The sequence below is a fragment of the Leucoraja erinacea genome, chromosome 1, assembly GCF_028641065.1.
Source record: "Leucoraja erinacea ecotype New England chromosome 1, Leri_hhj_1, whole genome shotgun sequence".
NCBI classification, from domain to species: Eukaryota; Metazoa; Chordata; class Chondrichthyes; order Rajiformes; family Rajidae; genus Leucoraja; species Leucoraja erinaceus.
Genome location: NC_073377.1, coordinates 40,828,434 through 40,854,073, shown reverse-complemented (window position 1 = coordinate 40,854,073; position 25,640 = coordinate 40,828,434). Strand labels below are relative to the sequence as shown.

Genomic DNA, 25,640 nt, shown 5'->3' with positions numbered 1-25,640 from the left:
GCCCCGAGCTGCGCCCCGTAATCCGCAACCCAGGTTCCTCTGTAGTTGGAGCGGGGCTGGGCTGGGCTGCTGCTGGCTGTGGGTCTCTGGGATCTCCGTGCTTGCGGTGGGCCTGGTGGTCGACGTCCAATTGGTCCCGACGTCTCCGGTGACTGCACTGGCTGCACTGCTGCACTGCTGCCATCGCCGACGTGAAGACAGTACAAAGCCATCGCGCCAGTGCAATGAGCGGGGAGCTGGAGAGGGGAGGGAAGGGGTCACACACATGGCCGGGAAGCAGAGGGGTGTAGGTGGGGTGAAACTGAAGGGAGCGACAATCTGCTGCTGCCTGCCTGCTGAGTTAAAAAGTTCCCACGCAAGACTCACGATACACTGTGTATCGTGTCTACCGTGGGAACTTTTTAACTCAGCGGGCAGGTAGCAGCATATTGTCAATTATTAACCCTGCTGCGCAATATACCATCACCTTCTCTTTTATGAATGGGGATTTAGTTCCCCTTTCTTCGAGGACCGACCGGAGGTTCCGCTGTCACCTCTGCGGGCCGCCCTCGGTGAACGTCCTGTCTCCCCGTCCCTGGAATAGTAGGGGGCGATCAAACAGCACAATACCCCCCTCCCCCTCCAACTCCAGAGGAATCCGCTCCCCGATGGGCCGCTACGGCGACAAGTGGCAGTTCGTCCACAGCCCGAGCTACGCGACCCCAAGAACAAGACGTACCCCTTGCACACCATCAGCTTCTGCCCATACACTGCGTGTTCCTCTGGAGTTGGAGCGGGGCTGGGCTGGAGTTGCTGATCTGGGATCTCCGTGCTTGCAGTGGGCCTGGGGGTCGGTGTTCCGTTGGTCCTGACGTCTCCGGTGACTGGGACTGTGCTGCTAGCATCGCGACGTGAAGACAGTACAAAGCCCCCGCGCCGGTGCAATGCGCGGGGAGCTGGAGAGGGGAGGGAAGGGGTCACACACATGGCCGGGAAGCAGAGGGGTGTAGGTGGGGTGAACTGAAGGGAGCAACAATCTACTGCTGCCTGCACGCTGAGTTAAAAAGTGCCCACGCAAGACTCACGATACACTGTGTATCGTGAGTCTACTGTGGGAACATTTTAACTCAGCTGGCAGGTAGCAGCATATTGTCAATTATTAACCCTCCCGCGCAATATACCCTCACCTTCTCTTTTATGAATGGGGATTTAGTTCCCCTTTCTTCGAGGACCGACCGGAGGTAGCGCTGTCACCTCTGCAGGCCGCCCTCGGTGAACGTTTTCAAGGACCTTTCTTCAAGGACCGAAAAAATGTCGCTATTCGGAGGTTTTCGTTATTTGGATCTTCGGATAAAAGGTTGTGCACCTGTATATGAAAAAAAATCACCAAAAATCCATTTGTTTATAATCTGTTATAAACAGATAACAGATTGTTTATAATCTGTTTATAATCTGTGTGTTTCTTTTTATGTAATAAAAATAACATTAACTCGGTCAATGAACTGTGATCTTTAAATCGATCAGAAGGAAACTCTCAAGAAGTGAGGACATCATCTTAAACCTTACTTTGCAGTCTTGTAGCCTCCAGATCACACATCAAAGGGTTCTAACTATTTCAAAATCATGTTTTATAAAACTTGCTTTCTACAAAATTCATAGGTCATCTACACCATTGAATTTCTGATTTTCCATAACTAAAATCATTAACCTACAGTCCACAATGATACTGGATTGATATTCAAGTTTATGACAAAAAATCAGATTGTTTAAAAAAAATCCCATCTTGAAGTGATATGCTTCAAGTCAATCATGTATGAAATACATCACTTTTGACATTGCAGTGCCTCAGTTCTACTGTAAAGTGTCAGCCAATATTATGTGCACAATTCCTGGAGTGCTGCTTGGAATGTCAACATTCTGAACGAGAAGCAAGAGTGCTCAAATAAGCAATCATCTAATATTACAGGCAAAGAGTACATGTGGACAAATTACTTTCAGGGATCAATAAGTATTAAAAAATTCATTCAAGAAAAATGTACTTCCGTAATGGGGAAACCTTGTGCAAGTAAAGATAAGGGGGCATTAAGCATTTTGTCATTAGAATTGTGAATGCTGGAGCAATTGATGGGCAGTTGAACAGTTGATATCTTAAATCTGGAGATAACAATTATATGAATTGGAGATTACCAGGATAGAGTGGGAAATGTTACAAACATGGAAGAATCCATCTTAGGAAGAACGAGTTAAAAGACCAAGAAAGACCATTGTCAGGCAATCACAGAGGAATCATCTCTTCATAGAACAGTCTGACTAGATAGTGATACCCATCAATTTATTTTCTTGTCCCTCCAGATTGTTCGAGAACCCAGTTGGCTCAAACCCTGAAGCACAATCTGTTCAGATGCCAGACCAGCCCTTGACCTTTCTCAATTATCCTTACCTTAAGCAGCCCCACTAATCAGTTTAAGCTCCAACATCTTCTCCAACTTAACTCTTTCCAAGCTCCCAATCATCACAAGTAGTGGTCCATCAACCGTGCCCAACCATTTACTCACAATTCCAATGATGCAGGTGCCCTACCCAGCATTGCAAAGCTCCATTAAATCCCCATCTAATTTGCCACTCACTTCATTATCAACCATACCCCAGCATCTATTCGCCAATTATAGATCTGATAAAACCTCCCAATTCAAAGACGATTGCAATCCACTTTGATATTCCATCTTCCCCAGACCCAGCCTAGCCCCAGATGGTACATTATCTCTCGTGAAATGTATATATTCAGTAAAATCTAAACCAGAGTTTAGATCTAAAATACAGCCTTGGGACTTGGACTGACAGATCCAATGTCAGGTACTTTACACATGTAGGTACAAGCATAGGCTAAATAGTTATAAAAAACAATTATTTTGTCGGTCACAGCTTGAGATACACAGATATGGGTATTGTAATGAAATTTTTTAACTGTGCGCATGAAACATATTAAGATGGAGTGGGAAACAGGCAATGAGCAAGTGCATATTCAGCGGTGACCCATGCAACATCTTGCAAGGAAGAAGGAGTAATCAGCAGGAACTATATTAACTCGCACTTTATAAGCGTGTATAGGTATAGCATATTATGAATTCTGTGAGCATAACAAAATTTAAGTGTGTTTATTTATCATATGTACCGTATATTAGCCAGAACCATGACATTTTTACATACAGCTTTACAGGCATATTAGACACAACTATTTTGTTGCTTATTTCGGTGCTTACACTTTTAATTCCCAACTTTGACACATGTAATACAACATATGTCAACAACACGTACATTATAAGCCGACACTACTTAAAAGAATCTGTGTGCAAAACTGCTTATTAGGCCTGCTGTTCATGAGGCATGAATAATTTAGCACATTCCAGTCTAGGAGATAACACTTGTCCTCATATTATTCTCATTAACAAGTTCATTGCAGAGAATTAATATGATAACAATGCAATGCTAAAAACATAATTATGGGCACAGTTAGATTGAACAGAAGTTCAAAACAGAATGTAAACAATTTGTAATCACACATACTTTCTCTCTGAAGAAAGGCTTTGTTCAGTTTCCAATTATTCAAATAACAATTGATTATCAGAACAAAGCCAATTCACAGTTCAACTCTTTGCTCTATGTTTTCCATTTCGGAATCAATCTAAAAACAAGAAAATCAATTGGAAAATATGATTTCCCGCAATTTACCACACTTTGTACACAACCTTGCAAATTTACCGAGGAGTTCACAATTCTAAAATTGGAAAATGTAAAAAATAAGCTTTATAGGTTTTCCAAGTTTCAAGGTATTCTGTACAGTAGATATGTGCATCAAAACAACCACAGGTACAAAGGACGACACTGGGGGCCAAGGAATTGGAAATTGTTGAAATGGTAGAGAACCTGTGAGGAGGTCCTGTTTTTTGTGCAGGCTTATATTTGGCCTTTGGTCCAAGGCCTATATTTTTCTATCTTCCTTTAACAATGAATGCCATATACTAGGAAAATCTGTAATAAGCATCACAATATACAGCAGGCAAACGCATATCACAGTAATTGCATGTTTTCTTTCATTTCTCCTGCGCATTTAAGGGGCACATCTTCTCTCTTGTTATGTGATGCATATGAATCAAGATTGATGACATTGTCCTCCTATTCTTTCTCAGCAGCTCAAAACATTATCATTTTCAGTCTTGTGGATGCACTTGAAATTTTCACATTGTTCAGGTATGTAAGGTAATGCAAGTCTTCACGTTATTCCACATATTTTAAGGGCAAGGTTGGCAAAAACAAATACTTAGTAACACAATTAAGTATTTGATGGAAGGGCAGGAGTTTTGCAAAGTTTTTTTTTTAAACTATTTTTGCATTAGACTCTAATTTCTTAACAAATTGTTAAATTATAAAATTGAAAATGGATGCAAAAAGGATGCGTTGAGAAGTGTAATAACTTGGAGAGCAAATAAAAGACCTTACTGAGAAACTGTAGGGAGACAGTTGAAATTAACTCCCCAGAGAACAATGAGGGAAGTGCCTATCCAATTCCTGAGGAATAGAATCTGGGGGCGATATTGAAAAACAGAACATTTACTTTGATCTAAATTACTGTTCCCAGGCCAGGCAGTACAGAATTCATTGTTAAATTTAATTCTCTGGTGAATTATCGAGAAATGATTTTTTCCTTAAAGTGGTTTCATCAGCCACATCTGGGACTAGATCACATGCTGAACTCCTCAGTGGTTCAGTAGCTTAACATACGATTTGGACAGTCCAAGGTGAAAGGTGAGAAAACTAATCCACAGGACTGAACAAACATTGCTCACATTTGAATGTGGCACGGACAATACAATTAGCCACAATACCCTTGGGTTGATGGTGAGGTGAAAGGAGAAATTATTCACCAAGGCAGGGCTACTGTTCCCACACATCTGCCAATGATCTGGTTGCAAGTTTCCACATGAGGATCATGGGTGAGAACTGGTTACAACTAAACTGTAACAACCTACTGCATCATTACACGCATTCCCAAGATTCCATCAACTCACAAGACTCAAATGTGAAAAAGATATCACGGCCATCCTATTGTCTAAAGGCCTCACATTGAAATGTGCAAATATTATAAATGCTCCTCCAGATGGGATCTTCATTGCATGACTCCAACAGCAGAAGGATATTATTAGGAGAAGATTAACAACTGATACTTATATCAGATTCATCAGCTGGACCAGGCATGCACATGTACAGTACCCTCAGAAAGTATTCAGACCCCTTCACTTTTTCCACATTTTGTTACGTTACAGCCTTATTCTAAAATGGATTTTTTTTTTTTAATGTTATCATCAATTTTTACACAATACCACATAATAAAAAAGTGAAAACAGGTGTTTAAAAATATTTGCAAAGTCATTAAAAAGAAATAACAGAAATATCACATTTACAAAAGTATTCAGACCCTTTGCTATGACACTCAAAATTGAGCTTGGGTTCATCCTGTTTCCATTGATTATCCTTGAGATGTTTCTACAACTTGATTGGAGTCCACCAGTGGTAAATTAAATTGATTGGACATGATTTGGAAAGGCGCACACCTGTCTATATAAGGTCCCGCAGTTGACAGTGCATGTCAGAGCAAAAACCAAGCCATGAAGACAAAGGAATTGTCCATAGACCTCCGAGACGGGATTGTGTTGAGACACTGATCTGGGGAAGGGTATAAAACAATTTCTGCAGTATTGCAGGCCCCGAAGAGCACAGTGGCCTCTGTCATTCTTAAATGGAAGAACTTTGAAACCACCAGGACTCTTCATAGAGCTGGCCGCCCGGCCAAACTGGGCAATCGGGGGAGAAGGGCCTTGGTCAGGGAGGTGACCAAGAACCCGATGGTCACTCTGACAGAGCTCCAGAGATCCTCTGTGGAGATGGGAGAAACTTCCAGAAGGACAACTATATCTGCAGCACTCCACCAATCATGGCCTTTATGGTGGAGTGGCCAGCCGGAAGCCACTCCTCAGTAAAAAGCACATGACAGCCCACTTGAAGTTTGCCAAAAGGCATGAGAAACAAGATTCTCTGGTTTGATGAAATCAAGATTGAACTCTTTGGCCTGAATACCAAGTGTCACGTCTGGAGGAAACCAGGCACCGCTCATCACATGGCCAATACCATACCTACGGTGAAGCATGGTGGTGGCACCATCATGCTGTGGGGTTATTTTTCAGCGGCAGGAACTGGGAGACTAGTCAGGATCGAGGGAAAGATGAACGGAGTGAAGTACAGAGAGATCCTTGATGAAAACCTGCTCCAAAGCGCTCAGGACCTCAGACTGGGGCAGAGATTCACCTTCCAACAGGATAACGACCCTAAGCACACAGCCAGGAAAATGCAGGAGTGGCTTCATGACAAGTCTGTGAATGTCCTTGAGTAGCCCAGCCAGAGCCCGGACTTGAACCCGATCAATTATCTTTGGAGGGAACTGAAAACACCTGTGCATCTTGGTTCTTGGTCCTCCAAAATATTCCAAATGGAATTTAAACTGGAGGTTTAAATCAACGCTCCTCATCCAACCTGACAGAGCTCGAGAGGATCTGCAGAGAGGAATGGGGGAAATTACCCATCTACAGATGTGCCAAGCTTGTACCCAAGAAGACTTGAGGCTGTAATCGCTGCCAAAGGTGCCTCAACAAAGTACTGAGTAAAGGGTCTGAATGCTTACGTAAATGTGATATTTCCGTTATTTCTTTTTAATTACTTTGCAAAAATTTTTACACACCTGTTTTCGCTTTTTTATTATGGGGTATTGTGTGTGGATTGATGATTTTAAAAAAATGAATTTAATCCATTTTAGAATAAGGCTTTAATGTAACAAAATGTGGAAAAAGTGAAAAGGTCTGAATACTTTCCGAATGCACTGTACACCCATCATATGTACAGTTGCACATTTGACTTAAGTCATTACTCACAATTATTCCCACATTGTCAATTCCTTTTAAAATAAACCCAACATTCCTCACATCAAAAGTTACATAATTATTCCCACTTAAAACAGGCAGATGAAAGGAGAATGGGAGGGGGGGGGAAGGAGGAGGAAATGGCGTCCATTATTGTCAATTGTCCGTTATAACGACACAGAGTACTGGAATAACTCAGCAGATCCGATAGCATCTCCAGAGAACATGGAGATTAGTTTACATTTCAGGTCAAGACTCTCTTCTTGAGACTCTCGGTCCAGAACTGGTCCTGGTGAGTTAACAACCCCGGCGTATTGGAGGACGGGGGAGAAGAGGTGAGGATCGGTGTAGTCAATGACGTGGCCCACGTACGACCGGAGTGCAGGTAAGGGTAGGTGGCAGGCTCGGCTTGGAAGTGACCAAAGAGGGAGTGGGTGCTGGCAGTGGCTTGGGCTGAAACAAGTGGTCGGGGAGGTGGTGCAAGCTGGGAGTAGCTTCAGCAGTTGTCTGCTATAACTAAAATCTGTCTGCTATAACTAAAATCTGTTATAAAGAGGTCCATTAAAAGGAGGGTTTACTGTACATGTATTCATATTCAACACTGCCTATTCTTTATTTGGTCTTCATTTGGTACATTTTCCTCAGCTTTACATACTACATCACTGCACTTTCTTTTGCATTATGACCATCGCCCAATTTTCTTCTTTTGTTTATCAATGACCTTTTTTAGTCAGTGATGGAGATATTTGCTGATAATTTTGACATTCAGTTTAATTTCATTTCGAAATTCTTAAACAAGCAGTTTGTGTCCAAATACAACTAAATCTAGACAAAAGTGTGTGAGTGTGTGTGTGTGTGACTCTGACAGTCGCCGTTCCAGTCACCTGTTTTTCAGTCGCCAGCAGTCGCCTGAAATTTCGCCTAAGTGGGCCAGGCCCATAAGTCTAAGCCAAGCTGGCAAACAACATTTATGCGTTACTGTTCTCACTGTCCATCTCCAACAACATGGATTAAATCCAACCACCTCCACTTAATATGTAGTGGCTTATAATTTCAGAATTTCACATCATCAACATTCTGCAAAGCAGAAATTTAAATGGACCAAACTGATAGAAACCGAAAGCTAAGTTGGGGCAGTGCATTCCGTAGCAAGTGACCTTTCTCCAAATTTCCCCCAAAGTTTTGCTATCTATATGACTCGCATGTGACATAATAGTCTCCACATATGAATGAGTGATGCTCCTACATTACTTTTGCAGCTCATTTCTAACAGGATGGAAGAAATTGCTTGACTGGCATTGATTTTGTCATCTTAAATATTATTTCACCAATTCTGCAATATATCTTCATTGTGAGCATTATCTTCTGGAAGTATTGCTACAAGGTTAGGTCAACAGCACCTCCATAATCTACATTCTTGAATGATAAATGGAATAGGCATTTTAGAATGCATAATTACTTTTATAACCTAATTTTGAAACATGATAGTTGTTCTTCATCAGCATTTGTTCAAAATCTTAGATCATTTTCAGTACTCCATCACCACGTGGGCTACAGTGATGTGAGAAGGAGGCCACCACATGCTGGCAATGTACATATTTTATGAATGAATAAAAATAAATGCTTAAATGCTACTGGTATGTATTAATACACCAACATCCGCAACCTCCGCCATCCTCATATTATGAAAAACCTATCTTCCTCGGCATTAAAGAAAATTCAAAAGATCCACCACACCCTGCCCTTTGCAAACGATAGTTCCAAAGATACAAATGTGCCATGAGAAAAAAAAAATCTCATTATTGTTAACCTCTCCATCGAAAAAACTATGAAACAAATCTAAGGAAAACTTTCAAAGTAAGATTCATGTTTTGCAGACTTCATAAACAGTCACAAAGGTTAGAGATTATGGTTGTTGGTTTACAAGACTTCAAAATTCCAATCATCAAAAATAGTCACCAAAACTTCAGAACTGAGAACTGAATGCAGTGATGTGTGTGAATATTTCTCTGATCCCAAACCCATTAAGTAATCTTTCATACCAGAAAAGAACTTAAAAAAATTAAAACATTTCAAAACAAAAGTATGTGCAGCAGAGCTTGAGCAGTTCGAACGATTTGGTCACTTTTTTCTAATATTCCATGAAGGTTTGCCAACAATTCTTCCAATATTTATTTTACCATATGACAGAGATTTAGTTATATTAAAACATATATCCAATGCAAGCCAAGAAAAAGACATTGTAACTTGATGTATGTTATGCCATTACCTTTGAACTCTAAAAGACGTGTAGAACAATTACAAAAATAGCCTGGTTTGTTCCAGAACATAATTTTGTTTCTTGCAAAATCGCTGTTTTATATCTCAGCAAATAACCAGAAAATACGACCCCCACTACAAAGGCCAATATAAGAAGTGATTATAAATACCCAATATTAATAAAAAATTAAGCCCCTCCATAAATGTTTTGATCACAGAATTGAACATTGCCATTTCCAGTACATCCTTACTTAAACCTATTCTGAAATCGAGTAAAAATTCAGGAGTGTTTAATTGTCACAAGTACTGACAACAGAGCAATGAGGTTTCGTACTTGCTGCAGCTTAACAGTGCCATAAATGCACTAACCAACAGATAATATATTACAACCAAAATGCAACAAATTAATAACCTTAATAACAGGTCATCATAAGTATATAAAATTAAGTTAGGTTTAGGTTTCTTATTGTCATGTGGACCAAAGTATAGTGAAAAGCTTTGTTTTGCATGTTATTCAAACAACTTAAATATGTGGAATAAAGGTTAAATTACAGATTGCAAAATATAGTTCTCAGCACTGTAGTGCACCAGTTCCATTGACAAAATCCAATGTCTGCAATTGGTTAGAGGTTTAAATCGGGCAGAACCCTAACTTGATAACAGAGGGGAAGAAGTTGTTCCTGGTGGTGTTCCATGCTTTCAAGCTTCTGTACCTTCTGTCTGATAGAAACAGAAGGAAGAGGAACGGTCAAGGTGGAAAAGGTGAATGATATTCACTGCTTTTGTAATACATTGTGAAGTATAGATGGACTCAAGGGTGGGGATTTTAGTCTGCATGATGGAATGGACTACGTCCACAACTCTTTACAATTTGCAACAGTCTGACACAGAGTTGTTCCCAAACCAAGTTTTGATGCAAACCAACAATATGCTTTGTATGGTGTATCTGTAATAGCTTGTAAGAGTCATTGGAGACTTGCCAAATTCCCTCAGACTCCTAAAGGAAGTAAAGGCACTGGTGTGCCTTCTTGGTAACCTGCAGTGCAATCAAAGACATTCCATAGAAGATCATAGTTGCTGATGTTAGTGTTGAGGAGAGATGGTTGCTAGGAAGAAGCTGTTCTTGAAACCAGTAGTCATGTTTTTCCTGCTCCTGTATTTTCTTTCTCATGGTTGTCATGAAATGAGAGCGAGGCCAGAGTAGTGTGGATCTTTGATGATAGTGACTGCCTGTTTAAGGCAGCACCTCCTATAAATCTATGATGGAGATGCGTCTACTGCCCTCTGTATTCTACTTCTTTCCTGGGCATTCAATTTGCCAAACCAGGGCATGGTCCAATGTACCATGGCAGAAGTTCAATTGAGTATTTTATTGACATCTCAAATCTCCTTAATCTTCTAAGGAAATAGAGGTGTATTCTTTGTGATTGCATCAATGTGTTGGGCCTTTGACATATCTGCAGAGATATGCACGCCCAAGTACTTGAACCTGTTCACTCTCTCCACCGTCGTTTGGTCAATGAAGATTGGTCATGCACCTTTGTTTTCCCCTCCTAAACAGTCAGCTCTTTGGTCCTGCTAATATTGAGAGCAAAATTGTTGTTCTTGCATGATCCATTCAAATTTTGAATCTCACTTCTGTACTCCAACTCATAATTATGTTATTCATCCAACTAGTATTGGCAAATTTAAAGATGGTTTTGCAACTGTGTCTGGCTACACAGTCATGGGTATAGAGAGATTAGAGCAAAGGACTGAGTGCAGAACCCTGCGGTGCTCCTGCATTGATAGTTATTGAGGAGGAAGTGTTGCCAAGTCATACTGGTTTGTGGTCTGCCGATGAGGAAGTCAAGGATCCAATTACATAGGGATGAGCGGAGACCTACTTCTTCGTTTTGATGATAAGTTTAGAGGAATATGACAGTGTTGAACGGCAAGTTGTAGTCGATGAACAAGTCTGACGTATGTGCACTTATTGTCCAAGTTGGCCAGTGCAGAGTGGAGAGCTAGCGAGGTTGCATCCGTCGTTGGTCTGCTATGGCAGTAGGCACCCACATAATACATAACTCTGCTGTTATGTTGGTGTTGCTAATCTCAGCAAATTAATTTTATATTAGTTCCCATTTGTGTTACAAACCTTTTGTAAAGTTGTTGGGTATCCTTTGCAATCTGCTGATCCCATTCAGGGGTAGATACATTAAGATTTTCCCTTAGGCCATTTTTTACGATCAGAGTATCAATGCAGGTCAACAGTTTTGCAGCAATCACAAGTGTGATGTTAGTTAGGAGAGCTTTGCGAGAATTAGGTAGCTGCTCTAATGTAAATTACTTAGCACTGTGAATACAATAAACATTTATGACCAATAAATAGCCATAAACACACAAAACATTTCAGTAAAAGAATAGTCGTCAAGAAAGCATTTTTACTCATGTCCTGAATCGATGGAGAGCAACTAGCCAAAAGAGAGTGTTTGTTCAGAATGATGTGCGGTTGAGTTAGTTACATTTCTGGCATGAGAGATCAATAACATATTAACGTTCAATTACATTAACATGCAACAGGTTACAGAAGCAACAGTAATTCCCTAGATTTAAGCAATCAGTTTCGCTTGAGAGCTCTTCCAGAATCCTGTCAACTATTATCAATACAATGTCTTCACAAATATTCATGTTATTCCACCAAAAATGTACCCCAGAACATGAAGAAAATAAAATTAAGTTATCCCAGAGTAATATTGTTGGTATTTATAAACTCAGAAACTGAGTTTAGTAACATAGAACCATACAGCACAGGAACAGGCCCTTCAGCCTACAGCATCTATCCAAACGTTGCTTAAATTCCGCTAACTGATCTACCTCTGCCACCACCAAGAGCATTCCAGGCACTCACCATCCACTGTGTAAAAAAAAGTCATCCCACAGGTCTCCATTAAATCTTGCTCCTCTCACCTTAAAATTATACTCTCTGGTACTTAATATTGCCATAGTTGGAAAAAGGTTGACTGTCTATCCAATCTATGCCTCTTGTAATTTTATACACTTCTATCACATCTCCCGCAACCTCTGACTGTGGAGAAAGCAATCCAAGTCTATCCAACCTCTCTACGCAGCCAATATCCCCTAATCCAGGCAAATATCTGATAAAAGGACACAAAAAGTGCTGGAATAACTCAGCAGGTCAGACAGTAACTTTGCAGAACATAGATAGGCAGAAGTTTTGGGTCATCATCAGTCTGATAAACTCCCTCTGCATCCATTCTAAAGCCTCTACAAAATTCAGGTATTGGGGCGATCAGAGCTACAGGCAAAAATCCAATTGCAACCAACCCAAGTCAGATAAAACTGTATTATGACATCCTGACTCTTATACTCAATGCTCCAACCAATGAAGTCAAATGTACCATATCCTTCTTTACCACTCCATCTACTTGTGTTGCCACTTTAAGGGAGTTATGGACTTAGACCCATAAGATCACTCTGTACATCAATGCTGTTAACGGTTAAGCCATTAATTGTATATTTTCCCCTTACATAGAAACATAGAAATTAGGTGCAGGAGTAGGCCATTCGGCCCTTCGAGCCTGCACCGCCATTCAATATGATCATGGCTGATCATCCAACTCAATATCCCGTACCTGCCTTCTCTCCATACCCTCTGATCCCCTTAGCCACAAGGGCCACATCTAACTCCCTCTTAAATATAGCCAATGAACTGGCCTCGACTACCCTCTGCAGCAAAGAGTTCCAGAGATTCACCACTCTCTGTGTGAAAAAAGTTCTTCTCATCTCGGTTTTAAAGGATTTCCCCCTTATCCTTAAGCTGTGACCCCTTGTCCTGGACTTCCCCAACATCGGGAGAAATCTTCCTGCATCTAGCCTGTCCAACCCCTTAAGAATTTTGTAAGTTTCTATAAGATCCCCTCTCAATCTCCTAAATTCTAGAGAGTATAAACCAAGTCTATCCAGTCTTTCTTCATAAGATAGTCCTGACATCCCAGGAATCAGTCTGGTGAACCTTCTCTACACTCCCTCTATGGCAATAATGTCCGTCCTCAGATTTGGAGGCCAAAACTGTACGCAATACTCCAGGTGTGGTCTCACCAAGACCCTGTACAACTGCAGTAGAACCTCCCTGCTCCTATACTCAAATCCTTTTGCTATGAAAGCTAACATACCATTCGCTTTCTTCACTGCCTGCTGCACCTGCATGCCTACTTTCAATGACTGGTGTACCATGACACCCAGGTCTCGCTGCATCTCCCCTTTTCCTAGTCGGCCACCATTTAGATAATAGTCTGCTTTCCTGTTTTTGCCAACAAAATGGATAACCTCACATTTATCCACATTATACTGCATCTGCCAAACATTTGCCCACTGACCCAGCCTATCCAAGTCACCTTGCAGTCTCCTAGCATCCTCCTCACAGCTAACACTGCCCCCCAGCTTAGTGTCATCCGCAAACTTGGAGATATTGCCTTCAATTCCCTCATCCAGATCATTAATATATATTGTAAATAGCTGGGGTCCCAGCACTGAGCCTTGCGGTACCCCACTAGTCACTGCCTGCCATTGTGAAAAGGACCCGTTTACTCCTACTCTTTGCTTCCTGTTTGCCAGCCAGTTCTCTATCCACAACAATACTTAACCCCCAATGCCGTGTACGTTACATTTGACATCAAAATGAAACACCTCACAATTGCTCAAATTAAATGGCATCTGCTATTTCTCTGCCTATATACTGTATACTATCTTATTGTGCACTTTGACAGTCTTCATCACAGTCCACGTCTCCACCAATCTTGGAGTCATCTGCGAGTTTTCTAACCAACTTATCTACCTTTATGTCCAAGTCATTAACATATATCACAAACAATGGTTCTGGCACAGATCCCTGTGGAACTTCACTGGTCACAGACCCCCACCCTGAATACCATATTTCCATCATGATCATCTGTCTTCTATTGGTAAGACACTTCTGAATCCATACTAGATCAACCTATCATGGAGATCATTATCAAATGTCTTACTAAAATCCATGTAGATAACATCCATTACCTGAACCTTATCGATCACTTTTGTCACCTACTCAAAAGACTAGAAAAGTTCAAGAGTTCTGAGTCTTTCCTTTGAACATCACAGAGGACACTATCAAGGTGTCCTATTTTAGGCCAACATAAACATTACAATTCGTCAGTATAAAAATTCTCATCCCAATGGGAATAAATCCTATCCCAAAGAATCCTCTCCAATATCCTCCTTACACTGACATGAGGCTCACTGGTCTATAATTCCCTGGATTCTTTCTACTTCCCTTCTTAACCAAAGGAACAATATTAGTTGCTCTCCAGTACTCAGGCACCTTGCCTGCAGCTAAAGAAGCAAAGATCTTTGTCATGGTTCCTGGAATCTCCTCTTGCTGCTCACAATAACCTGGGATAAATCCCATCAGGCCCTAAAGTGGAATTTATCCATCTTAATGGTGTTCAAGAACCTCAACACCTCCTCCTTAATCTCAAACTGCTCTTGCATATTAGCAGTCTCTACACCGATCTCACTATCCTCCGTCTCCGTCTCCGAAAACAGATGTAAAATAATGTTTCGTACCACATCTACATCCCCCGACTTGAAGCACAAATTCCCTCCTTTACCCTCGTGGTCGTACCTTCTCCCTGGTTGACCTTTTGTTTTTAGTGTAGGTATAAAACGTCTTGGTATTTTCCTTTATCCGCCTCATCAAAGCCATTTTGTGGCTCTTTTTAGCCATTCTAATCACCTGCTTTAGTTCTTTCCTCCTTGTTTTATATATTGCCCAAAGGCCCTGCCTGATTTAATCTTCTTAAATCTTGCATGCGCTTCCTTTCTCTCTTTGACCAAATTTACAATCTCTTCAGTTATCCAAGTTTCCCTTACTTTACCATCCTTATCCCTCCTCCGTACTGAACTATGCCAGCCACTGAACTTTGATCAACTAGCCTCTAAACAACTTCCACTATCTTATTTATTTTTTGCGTTTAACACAAAAATCATCCTAATCAAATGTCCTTTGTCCATGCTCTTTATAAGCCATGTATTTGAATAGTGTTATTAATTCTGCTATCCGTCTCTCAATGTCATTCAGTGTTTCATCCAGTGACTTTCTCATGTGACCACTCTCCCAATTAAGTTCACCCAGACATTGCAAATTTACAAAGAACATAAACTTCCACACAAATCCATTAAGAGAACAACTCCACAACTTTGCGAAAGGGAGATATATTGCTCTTCGATATGCAGCAGGTAGCCATTTCATATCCACCAAGAACTTCATAAACTTGTCATTACACATATTGATTTGGAATCCAACTAGATGACAGTGATTCTGCCTTTTAAAAGTCTGCATATTAAATGTTTTCTAATAAACCTAATATCAGAACTGATGTTGCAACCCGACTGTAATTTCAACCATAATTCAAAGAAAAACTTAGCAGTGGGGCTTCACAGGGGCAATATTACCAAATTAAAAGATGACACTTAACTATTTAACAAGATAGTGAGTATTTAATCAAAAGCTTGGTCACCGAGTTAGATCTGAAGGAGCTTCTTTAAGGATAGAGAGAAACAAGAATTTAATCCTTTGTGACCCCTCGTGAACACTCGTATGTGGAAGTACAATTTGTCCAGTGCTACTCTTTAGAGCCAACATGACAAATATAAATGTAGCATGGCTGGCCCCAATAAGAGGATTTCACATTCACCTCAAAAAGGAAGCATACATAAAACAAGCAATAGAAAAGATTTGATATAAAAATTCCAATCTGCAACACTATAAAATAGATGCACTTGAGCCCAAACCCAATCAGAGGTGCTGGTAAATTTCAATCTTGTGTAATAACTGCTCTGACAGTTTTCCCCAATGAGGCAAACAATATATAAACAATATCCACATAACAATGTATTTCAGATGAAGATAATGTAGTGACGGTAGTCATTTCAGGCTGAATCTCCAATCAGCACATGAACATCACCAAGAGCCACATGCTGAACATGGGTCACTTCCTAGCCACAGATCATAACTGTTTTGTGAATGGAGGTTAAAATGCCAGGGAACTACTAAAATGACATTGCCCAGTTCGCTCATGTCCACCATGAAGCACCTCTGATCAAACTTGGGTTCAAGTTTGTTTCTTTTATACAGCTTTGCAGGGGAATCTTTGCACAGTAAGATAGTCCTTCTGCAAACAACCTGCTTCCTCAACTGCCTCCCCTCCACCTTAACTATTGGTCAGTGGGAAGCCAATATATATTTAACAAAGCCTTATTACCTGATAAATTTAATGTACAATGTTTGCAACACCAAGGCTCTTATCTTATCAAACGCAGGCAACTGGATCTCATCTCTATGTAACTGGATCCTCAACTTCACCGAATATCAGTATTAAGACCGAATATCAGTATTAAGTGGCAACAACACTTTTTCCTGGATAGCCATCAGCACTTGAGCACCTCGGGGTTGTGTACTCAATCCCCTGCTTTATAGCCATGAATGTGTGGCTGTAAAAATCTGTAAATTCACTGCAACACCACTGTTGTTGGATGAATAACTGTATAGGAAGGAAAAAGTCTGATTGAATGGTGCCAGAACAACAATCTTGTTCTCATTGTCAGCAAAAACATGGAGCTGATTGTTAACTTAAGAAGGGGAAAGTTGAGGGTTCGATCCTGATTACACTGTGTGCTGCCTGTACGGAGTATTTTCTCCCTATGAATGCGTGGATTTTCTCTGGGTGCTCCAGTTTCCTCCCACACTCCAAAAGACATACAGGTTTGGAGGTTACTTGGCTTCTGTAAATTGTACTTACCCTTAAAAGGTCACAAGTTCATAAATGATGAGAGCAGAATTAGGCCATTCAGCTCATCAAGTCTACTCTGCCATTCAATCATGGCTGATCAATAGTCATAGAGTAATACAGTGCGGAAACAGGCCCTTCATCCCAACTTGCTCACACTGGCCAACATGTCCCAGCTGCACTAGTCCAACCTGCCTGCCACCATTTGGTCCATATCTCTCCAAACCTGTCCTATCCATGTGCTGGTCTGCTTCTTAAATGTTGGGATAGTCCCTACCTCAACTATCTCCTCTGACGGCTTGACCACCCTTTGTGTGAAAAAGTTACCCCTCAGATTCCTATTAAATCTTTTCCCCTTTACCTTAAACCAATGTCCTCTGGTCCACGATTCACCTGCTCTGAGCAAGAGACTCTGTGCATCTACCCGATCTATTCCACTCATGATCTAATGCACCTCTATAAAGATCACCCTTCATCCTCCTGCGCTCCAAGGAATAGAGTCTGCCTATAGACCCTCTAGTGCCAAAAGCCTTGACCACCTGATCTACATGCGACCACCTTCATGTAACGATGCACCTGCACTCCTAGTTCCCTCTGCTCTATGACGCTACCCAGAGCCCTATCATTCACTGTGTAGGTCATGCCCATGTTACATTTTTGAATTCGAACACCCCACAAATGTAACACAGCCCACTTGACCAATCGATCAAGATCCTACTGCAATTTTTCACAACCATCTTCACTATCTGCAAAACCACCCACTTTTGTATCATCTGCAAATTTGCTCATCTTCCCATGTATGTTCTCATCCAAATCGTTGATATTAATGACAAACGGGCCCAGCACTGAACCCCGAGGCACATCACTAGTCACAGGTATCCGGTCCAAGAACAACCTTTCACCATCACTCTCTGCTTCCTTCCATGAAGCCTTATATCTTTCCCTCTTAAACCCATTCTCCTTTCTTCTCCCCATAACCCCTAATGCCCACACTAATCAACAATCTATCTATCTCTGCCTTAGAAATATCCATTGTCCCAACCCAAAACATCACCTATCCATGTCCTACAGGGATGTTGCCTGATCCGCTGAATTACTGTCACACTTAGAATATTTTTTTTCAATACATATACTGAAGTAACTGTACATTGACATTTTCAATTCACAGAGGCCTCAATTTGCACCTGGAGCCATTCCTGACCCAAAACATATTTTTTTCATTTCCCTCCAAAGTTGCCACCTAACACACTGAGTTCCTCCAGTAGTGTGTTTGTTCGCATGGGTTGTGGTCAACCTGTTCCATGTGATGGAGGGAGTGACTATTGGTTGGCAAGAAGAGAGCTCTCGAATAGTGTTGATGTATTCTCTACGAGCATAAACATCATGATACATGTCTGCTTTATTACATTGGTCCAGTTTTAAACTTTCTAAAAGAAAAGTTACCAATTATATCCCAATTCTGCAATTTTTGGTGACCCCCCAAATGAAGATTAAGAGCAAAAATAAGTGAAACCCAAATGTTCAGACCAGGCTATTTTTAGTACATCTGAACCATGGCCAAGGGATAGAAATGTTATAACTGGACATCTAAAAACACCTCATCCTCATTCCAATCAGAAAGCAAACCACACCAGTTTTCTGAACTTTTAACTTTTAGAAGAATTTAAGCTACTTCGTCAACGCATAATTTAAAATATATATTTCATGTCGAACACAGAACAGTACAGCTCAAGAACAAACCTTTGAGCCCACAATACCGGTGCAGAACATGGTCCTTCGTAGGTGGCAATTAAGTGCAAAATAATAGATAGACACAAAATGCTGGAGTAACTCAGCGGGCCAGGCAGCATCTCTGGATCGAAGAAATGGGTGCCGTTTCAGGTAGAGACCCTTCTTCAAACTGAAGGGACTCGACCAGTAACGTCACCCATTCCTTCTATCCAGAGGGGCTGCCTGTCTCGCTGAGTTACTCCAGCATTTTGTATCTATCTTCGATTTAAACCAACATCTGCAGTTCCTTCCTACAACAAGTGCAAAACAATATTCAATACAATACAATACAATACAATACAAATTTAGATTTAGATTCAAATGCCAATGTCACTCTTTCACGATAATACCTTAAGTTAGGAACACCACATGCAAAATTATCGAACTCTCTATAGCAACATGGTCTTTAAGCAAGATTATTAATTATTGGAGGTTAATATATATATATATATATATATTTCTTTAAAGAACACCAACATACAATTATTAAATATCTTTTGTGCACATCAGCAAGTTATCTCGGGCGTTATTGGCAAGAAAAGGAGAAGATATCTAATTTATTTTCCCAGTCTCAAATAATTGTTCCTTCAAGAATGCTCATCATCCAATTTCCAATGCCATTCAGAGTGAAATAGACCTCCTAAAGTGACAAAAGAGTGCTCTGATGTCCATTGCGTAAGCTAATCACCTACATAAGATGAATGTTTAGTCTTCCTATCAAGAAGATTGTTTTTCAGAATTTATTTTTCAGGGCGACATAAAAATACAGTATCTGTAATCAAAATCTTACCATTCTATTTCCACACAGTACCATTGCTTCTGAGCATACAATGCAAAGTACATGATAAAAGACATATATGCCTTGATACAAGAGGTAGCAATTTGAAACCTAATGAATAAATTAATCGCAATTAAGTTTCTTCTTTTATAAGCTAATGAACTGCGTGAAACTGATACAATGAAATTAAAATCCATTCTTCTGAGCGTTCCTCGGATCGTCATTAAAAAAAATTCAATGAGTGTCAAAACAATGCAATATTTTATTTCAAACCTCTCTTTTTGTTAAGTTTGCTTTTCTAAAGAAGTTACTTTCATTTTAACTTAAATCTTATACAATTGAGTAAATTATATACCATTTCCCCAACATGCCACAAAAATGGAATTTTACAATCTGCCCTGACCAGCACAAACTGGTTCCAATTACTTCCATTGCACTATGAGTCAGGACACAATCTTGATAGTAAAACATTCAGCATTGGTGAGGGGGTGGGGTAGGAAGCTGTTTCTAATTTGACAAGTCGCCTGTGAAAAGATCTGAAAAAGATCATGCAAGGTGTCTCAGTTGGAAACTATAATTTTTAAGCATCCCGCCACAAATGTATTTCAACCAAGAATAGACTCTTTAAAGGAGGGCCAGTGTTGTTTTCTGCTGAGTAATACAGGAAACCACTTCCAGTCTATAAAGAACAACATTATTCAAATTCTAATTCCCCCGGTGTCTTCTGAAGATTTTAAAGTCTATCTCTGTACATCATAAGAGATAGTTCTCTCCCCTAAAAAATAAACAGAAAAACTAGAAAAGCAAATGAAATATCTACAAAACTGTATGTAATCACATGGATTGACATACCAATATTCCAAGATTTATTTGTTCTGTGGAATAATAGTTGAATGGCAATAGAGTGATATCACAGTAAATGAAAGAACATTTCAAAGGTAAATTCATAAGTTTCCAGGATGACTGTGGTATGCTCACTCCAGGTACTACCAAGATAATCAACAGAGTTTGCCTGTTTACACTATATACACAGCAGGCATCTTTGATCACTGATAACAGAACAGTGATGGGCAGATGCTAGAGAGGTAATGTCAGGCTTAACTGATGCCATTTTATGGACAGCTTATTTTGCTGTGTCATAACAAACTTTTTGAAGGTACAAACATAGTCTGAGCACAGATCTGTCTTGTGCCTCATAAAAATGATTTTTTTTTCCAAGTGTGCATTTCCAGAGCAGCTGCACATTAAATTCAACATAAAAGTAAAATTCATAGTCACATTGGAAAATGGTGCAAATATTAATTTTATAAAGCACCCCTAAATTTAGTTAACCCAGGTGTTACTGAAACCAATGCATCAAATTGGGAAGAGTGCCAATTTCTACATGAGTTCCTAACATTATCAGAACTGGAAAATAACAAAGCAGAGGAGAAATATGTACAGAACAAAACAAAATACAGTTTTCAGTTCAACACTCAATGTACAGTGCCCTCCATAATGTTTGGGACAAAGACCCATCATTTATTTATTTACTACTGTACTCTACAATTTGAAATGTTCTAATAGAAAAAAAAATCACATGTGGTTAAAGTGCGCATTGTCAGATTTTAATAAAGGCCATTTTTATATATTTTAGTTTCACCATGTAGAAAGTACAGCAGTGTTTATGCATAGTTCCCCCATCTCGGGGCACCATAATGTTTGGGACACAGCAATATAATGTAAATGAAAGTAGTCATGTTCAGTATTTTGTTGCATATCCTTTGCATGCAATGACTGCTTGAAGTCTACGATTCTTGGACATCACCAGTCACTGGGCGTCTTCTTTGGTGATGTTCTGCCAGGCCTGTATTGCAACCATCTTTAGGTTGTGCTTCTTTTGGGGGCTAGTACCCTTCAGTTTCCTCTTCAACATATAAAAGTCAAGCTCAATTGGGTTCAGATTGGGTGATTAACTTGGCCACTCAAGAATTGACCATATTTTAGCTTTGAAAAACTCCTTTCTTACTTTAGTAGTACGTTTGTGATCATTGGCTTGCTGTAGAATGAACCGCGGGCCATTGAGTTTTGAGGCATTCGTTTGAACTTGAGCAGATAGCATGTGTCCATACACATCAGAATTCATTATGCTACTACCATCAGCAGTTGTATCATCAATGAAGATAAGTGAGCCAGTACTTTCAGCAGCCATACATGCCCAGGCCACAACACCCCCACCACCGTGTTTCACAGATGAGGTGATGCTTTGGATCTTGGGCAGTTCTTTCTCTCCACCATACTTTCCTCTTGCCATCACACTGATATAAGAAAATCTTCTTCTCATCAGTCCACAAGACCTTTTTTCCAGAACTGTGGTTGCTCTTTTAACTATTTCTTGGCAAACTGCAACCTGGCCATCCTATTTTTGCAGTTAACCTGCGGTTTGCATCTTGATGTGTAACCTCTGTATTTATATTCATAAAGTCTTCTGCAGACAGTGATCATTGACAAATCCACACCAGACTCCTGAAGAGTGCTTCTGATCTGTCGGACAGGTTTTCTTCTTTATTATAGAGAGAATTCTTCTGTCATCAGCTGTGGAGGTCTTCCTTGGCCTGCCCATCCCTTTGCGATTAGTAAGTTCACCAATGCTCTCTTTCTTCTTAATGATGTTCCCACCAGTTGATTTTGGTAAGCCTAAGGTTTGTCTGATGTCTCTTAACAGTTTTATTCTTGTTTCTCAGTCTCATAATGACTTATTTGACTTTCATTGCCACAACTTTGGTCCTCATGTTGATAAATGGCAATAAAAGTTTCCAAAGGTGATGGAAAGGAGGAAAGACTAGGTACTGAGAGCTCTCTTATACCTGCATTTAGGAGGCAATTAAACACACCTGAGCAATTCCAAGCGCCTGTGAAGCCATGTGTCCCAAGCATTATGGTGCCCTGAAATGGGGGGACTATGGATAAACACAGCTGTAATTTCTACATGGTGAAACCAAAATGTATAAAAATGGCCTTTAATAAAATCTGACAATGTGCACTTTAACCACATGTGATTTTTTTTCTATTACAAATCTCAAATTGTGGAGTACAGAGGCAATAAATAAATGGTGTGTCTTTGTCCCAAACATTATGGAGGGCACTGTAAGTTTTCCAAACGATTGGTGGCAGAAGGGGAAAACAAGTTGTGTCAGGACCCATTCTCTTCCCATACTTCAGGCTCTATATCAGTCAATTTCAGTAACATCCATGTTTACAAATTAACATTTAAACATCGTGTTCCAAGCTCTATTTCTAACTCAGAGATACTTTTGAAATTTTAAAGTACAACATTTGAATGAGCTAACACCCGGGTCCACTTGATAAAGGGAAAATAATATCTGCACAGAATACATTTATGTGCATAGTAATCACCCATTTCTTTCACATTACAAGGATAACTCCAATATCAACTCACATTAGTTGTCTTCACAAAAAAACTGTATATATCGAAACCAATAATAAATACCATCACAAAAAGCTAACAAAATGAGTGTTCTGTAAATATGTTTATCTCAGTTGTTTTTTAAAGCAAAATAAGTAGGTGTAAATATAAAAGCGAGCACAGCCACTTGATTCCCACCGCTTCTCTCCTCTGCACTCATAACAGGGGGCATCAACCATCTTGTAAAAACATGTTTATCGCCTATCAAAATACAAGCCAGGGCGGAGTGTAAACACAAAAGGAAGTTGAGTAGTTGTGAACCTCTTACCTTTTTTTTCTTTTCATCTCCCTTTGACGTCTTTTTACTATTGCTCGGCCTGCAGCTTCTCTGGTCCCCTGGCTGCCTGATGGTGATCTTGATCTCCGGAGGGCAGATGTAATTCTCCAGGTTCTTGGGAGGTTTCTTGGGCCGTTTGGTGGTCTGGATCTTTAGTTTCAGGCTGCCTTCAGTGAAGTTCGCCTCCTTGATGGAAAACTCGTGTTCCTCCAGGCCGTCTCCCTGCATTGATTTATCGCTGTCTGTGATGGAGTTGGAGTCCTGACTACCACAGGCACTCTCCTCGTCGTCCTGATCCAGCCTTCCCCCGTTCATCTGGCTCCCAGACGACTGCATCAAAGCTCCAGGAGAGACTGCGGACTTGGTACTGCTGCCGGCCGACCTGAAGTCCCCATCAGCCGGTATCTGCCTGCAGCCCAACGCCGCCTCCCTCTGCTCCATCCCAGCAGTGCGAAGGCACAGGGATTGCGGAGAGCAGGAATTCAGCACTTTTCAGTGTCCCCCGTCACTCCAAAGTAATCCGATCTCCCAAATAAAACACAAACTACAATCTGCAGAACGAAAAAGATACAAAGTAGATCTTAACAGTAAACATTAAGAAAAGATACTACAATCGTATTGACTGGAAATATCAATCACTTTGAATTATTCACGATGAACGTAAATAAAATAAGGCAGTTATTAAACAAGATCAAGTTGTCCAAATAATGCAACAAAAAACCTTAGCTGCTTAATAGGAATCCAGCACCATTCCCCACCCCCAACACACAGCCACACACCACAATCCAGTGAAATTTCAGCAAGCACATAAGACTATTAAAATAACGGGCGTATTTTGTATTTCGTTCTATGCGTTTTTATTTATCATAAAAACACTCGGCTCCATTTTCAAGCCAACTACATCCCAAAAAGTTACACGTTACTCACCCCCCACCCCACCGTCCCTCGCCACCACCAAAAAAAAGCATACAAAAATTTGCTTCATGTCCCTTCGAACCACTCCAACAGCCACGTTACGCGCTCCTGTCAAGCACTTCTACCGCCAGCGTACCGTTTACTTCATTATTTTGTCAAATCCGCCTCCGGTAATCCAGTTGCCTTTAAAAGTCGACCATGTCAGATCTGTCATGTTGGAGTTGGTTGTATGTTATATATTTTTTTTCTGCAGCGTCCAAGTACTCTGCACCCTCCGTAAAAGCGCTGAGATACAATGAGTTGAGGCTGAGAACTGCAGCTGCTGGAATCCGATGCTAGAGGCTCTCTAGCTCCACTCCAATCCGACCAAAAAGACGGACTTTTTTTTTCAAACAACCGAATTGCACCATCGACTCCTTCTCACTGAACACGTACACATTTTTTGTTCTTAGACAATAATTGAAATCAGTCGTAAGAAAAATCACCAATTGCCACTTACTAACTAACCCATGTCCAGTGCCGATAACCTGCAATCTTAACTAGTCCCAAAGCTCCCGGGGTCCTGAAAATGGCATGCTCTGATCTGTCAACTCAAGCAGCAAACGGGAGGCGAGCAGCCCGGTCTCGGCTCCGAGCCGCAGAGGGAGGAAAATGGCGCCTCCGATGCTCTGAGCTGTTGGTCTTAAGAATATTCGATCTGCAAATAAGCCGGACTCCCCGATCAATCGCCTTGTTTTGGAAGGGGTGTTCCTGGGATGAAAGCACTTGTCGATGCGAGCGGCTCGTTGGTCTTTGCTGCTGCTGCTGCTGTTGCGAACGAAGCTCCGCAGTTTGCAATGAGGGAGGGGGAAGGGACGAGCCAACAGCGCACGGCAGTGATTGTTACAGCAAACGGGCCTCCTACAATGCTAATTCCGAGCCGAGCTGGAGGAGCCTGTGCTTCTCACACCGCACAGCGCTTTCCCCTGCTCGTTACCTGCCTGTTGCCACATGGGGGAGGGGGATGAGGGTGAGCTGCACTCACAATTAACCTGGCCCTTGCAATCACGTATGGCATTCATATTGAACATTCAGTACGCGTGTGTGTGTGTGTGTGTGTGTGTGTGTGCGTGTCGGAAAGATCTGCAGACTCTGGTTTTAAACCGAAGATCGACACAAAAAAGCTGGAGTAACTCAGCGGGTCAGACAGCATATCTGGAGAAAAGGGTTTGTTGACGTATCGGGTCGAGACCCTTCTTCAGACTCGTGTGTGGGTGGGTGGGTGTGCGGGATTACCCCGGCACTTGCATTTGTTTTAACCAATTCTACATTTATTCTCCGCTGCTGCTGTCATCCTGCCGCGCGTGACCAGCGTGTCCCGGCCACGGTTGCCCGGGAACGTCCCCCCCTCCCTCGTGCCCGT

At 41.0% G+C, this 25,640-nt stretch overlaps 1 protein-coding gene across 2 annotated transcripts in view; it reads right to left on the bottom strand.

The window, feature by feature from the left end:
- The window catches only part of setbp1 (SET binding protein 1), a 260,150-nt gene extending 234,844 nt beyond the window's left edge, over positions 1-25,306 (bottom strand). The window contains exons 1-2 of one of the 2 annotated variants that reach the window (XM_055633329.1): positions 24,738-25,306; positions 23,315-23,874 (exon numbers count right to left, since the gene is read on the bottom strand). In XM_055633329.1, the coding sequence (XP_055489304.1) occupies positions 23,315-23,764 (450 nt within the window). In that variant the 5' untranslated portion in view covers positions 23,765-23,874; positions 24,738-25,306. Of the gene's footprint in view, positions 1-23,314; positions 23,875-24,374 lie in introns of both variants that reach the window. The other variant, XM_055633321.1, reaches the window with a different exon arrangement.
- Between the last annotated feature and the right edge of the window lie 334 nt (positions 25,307-25,640).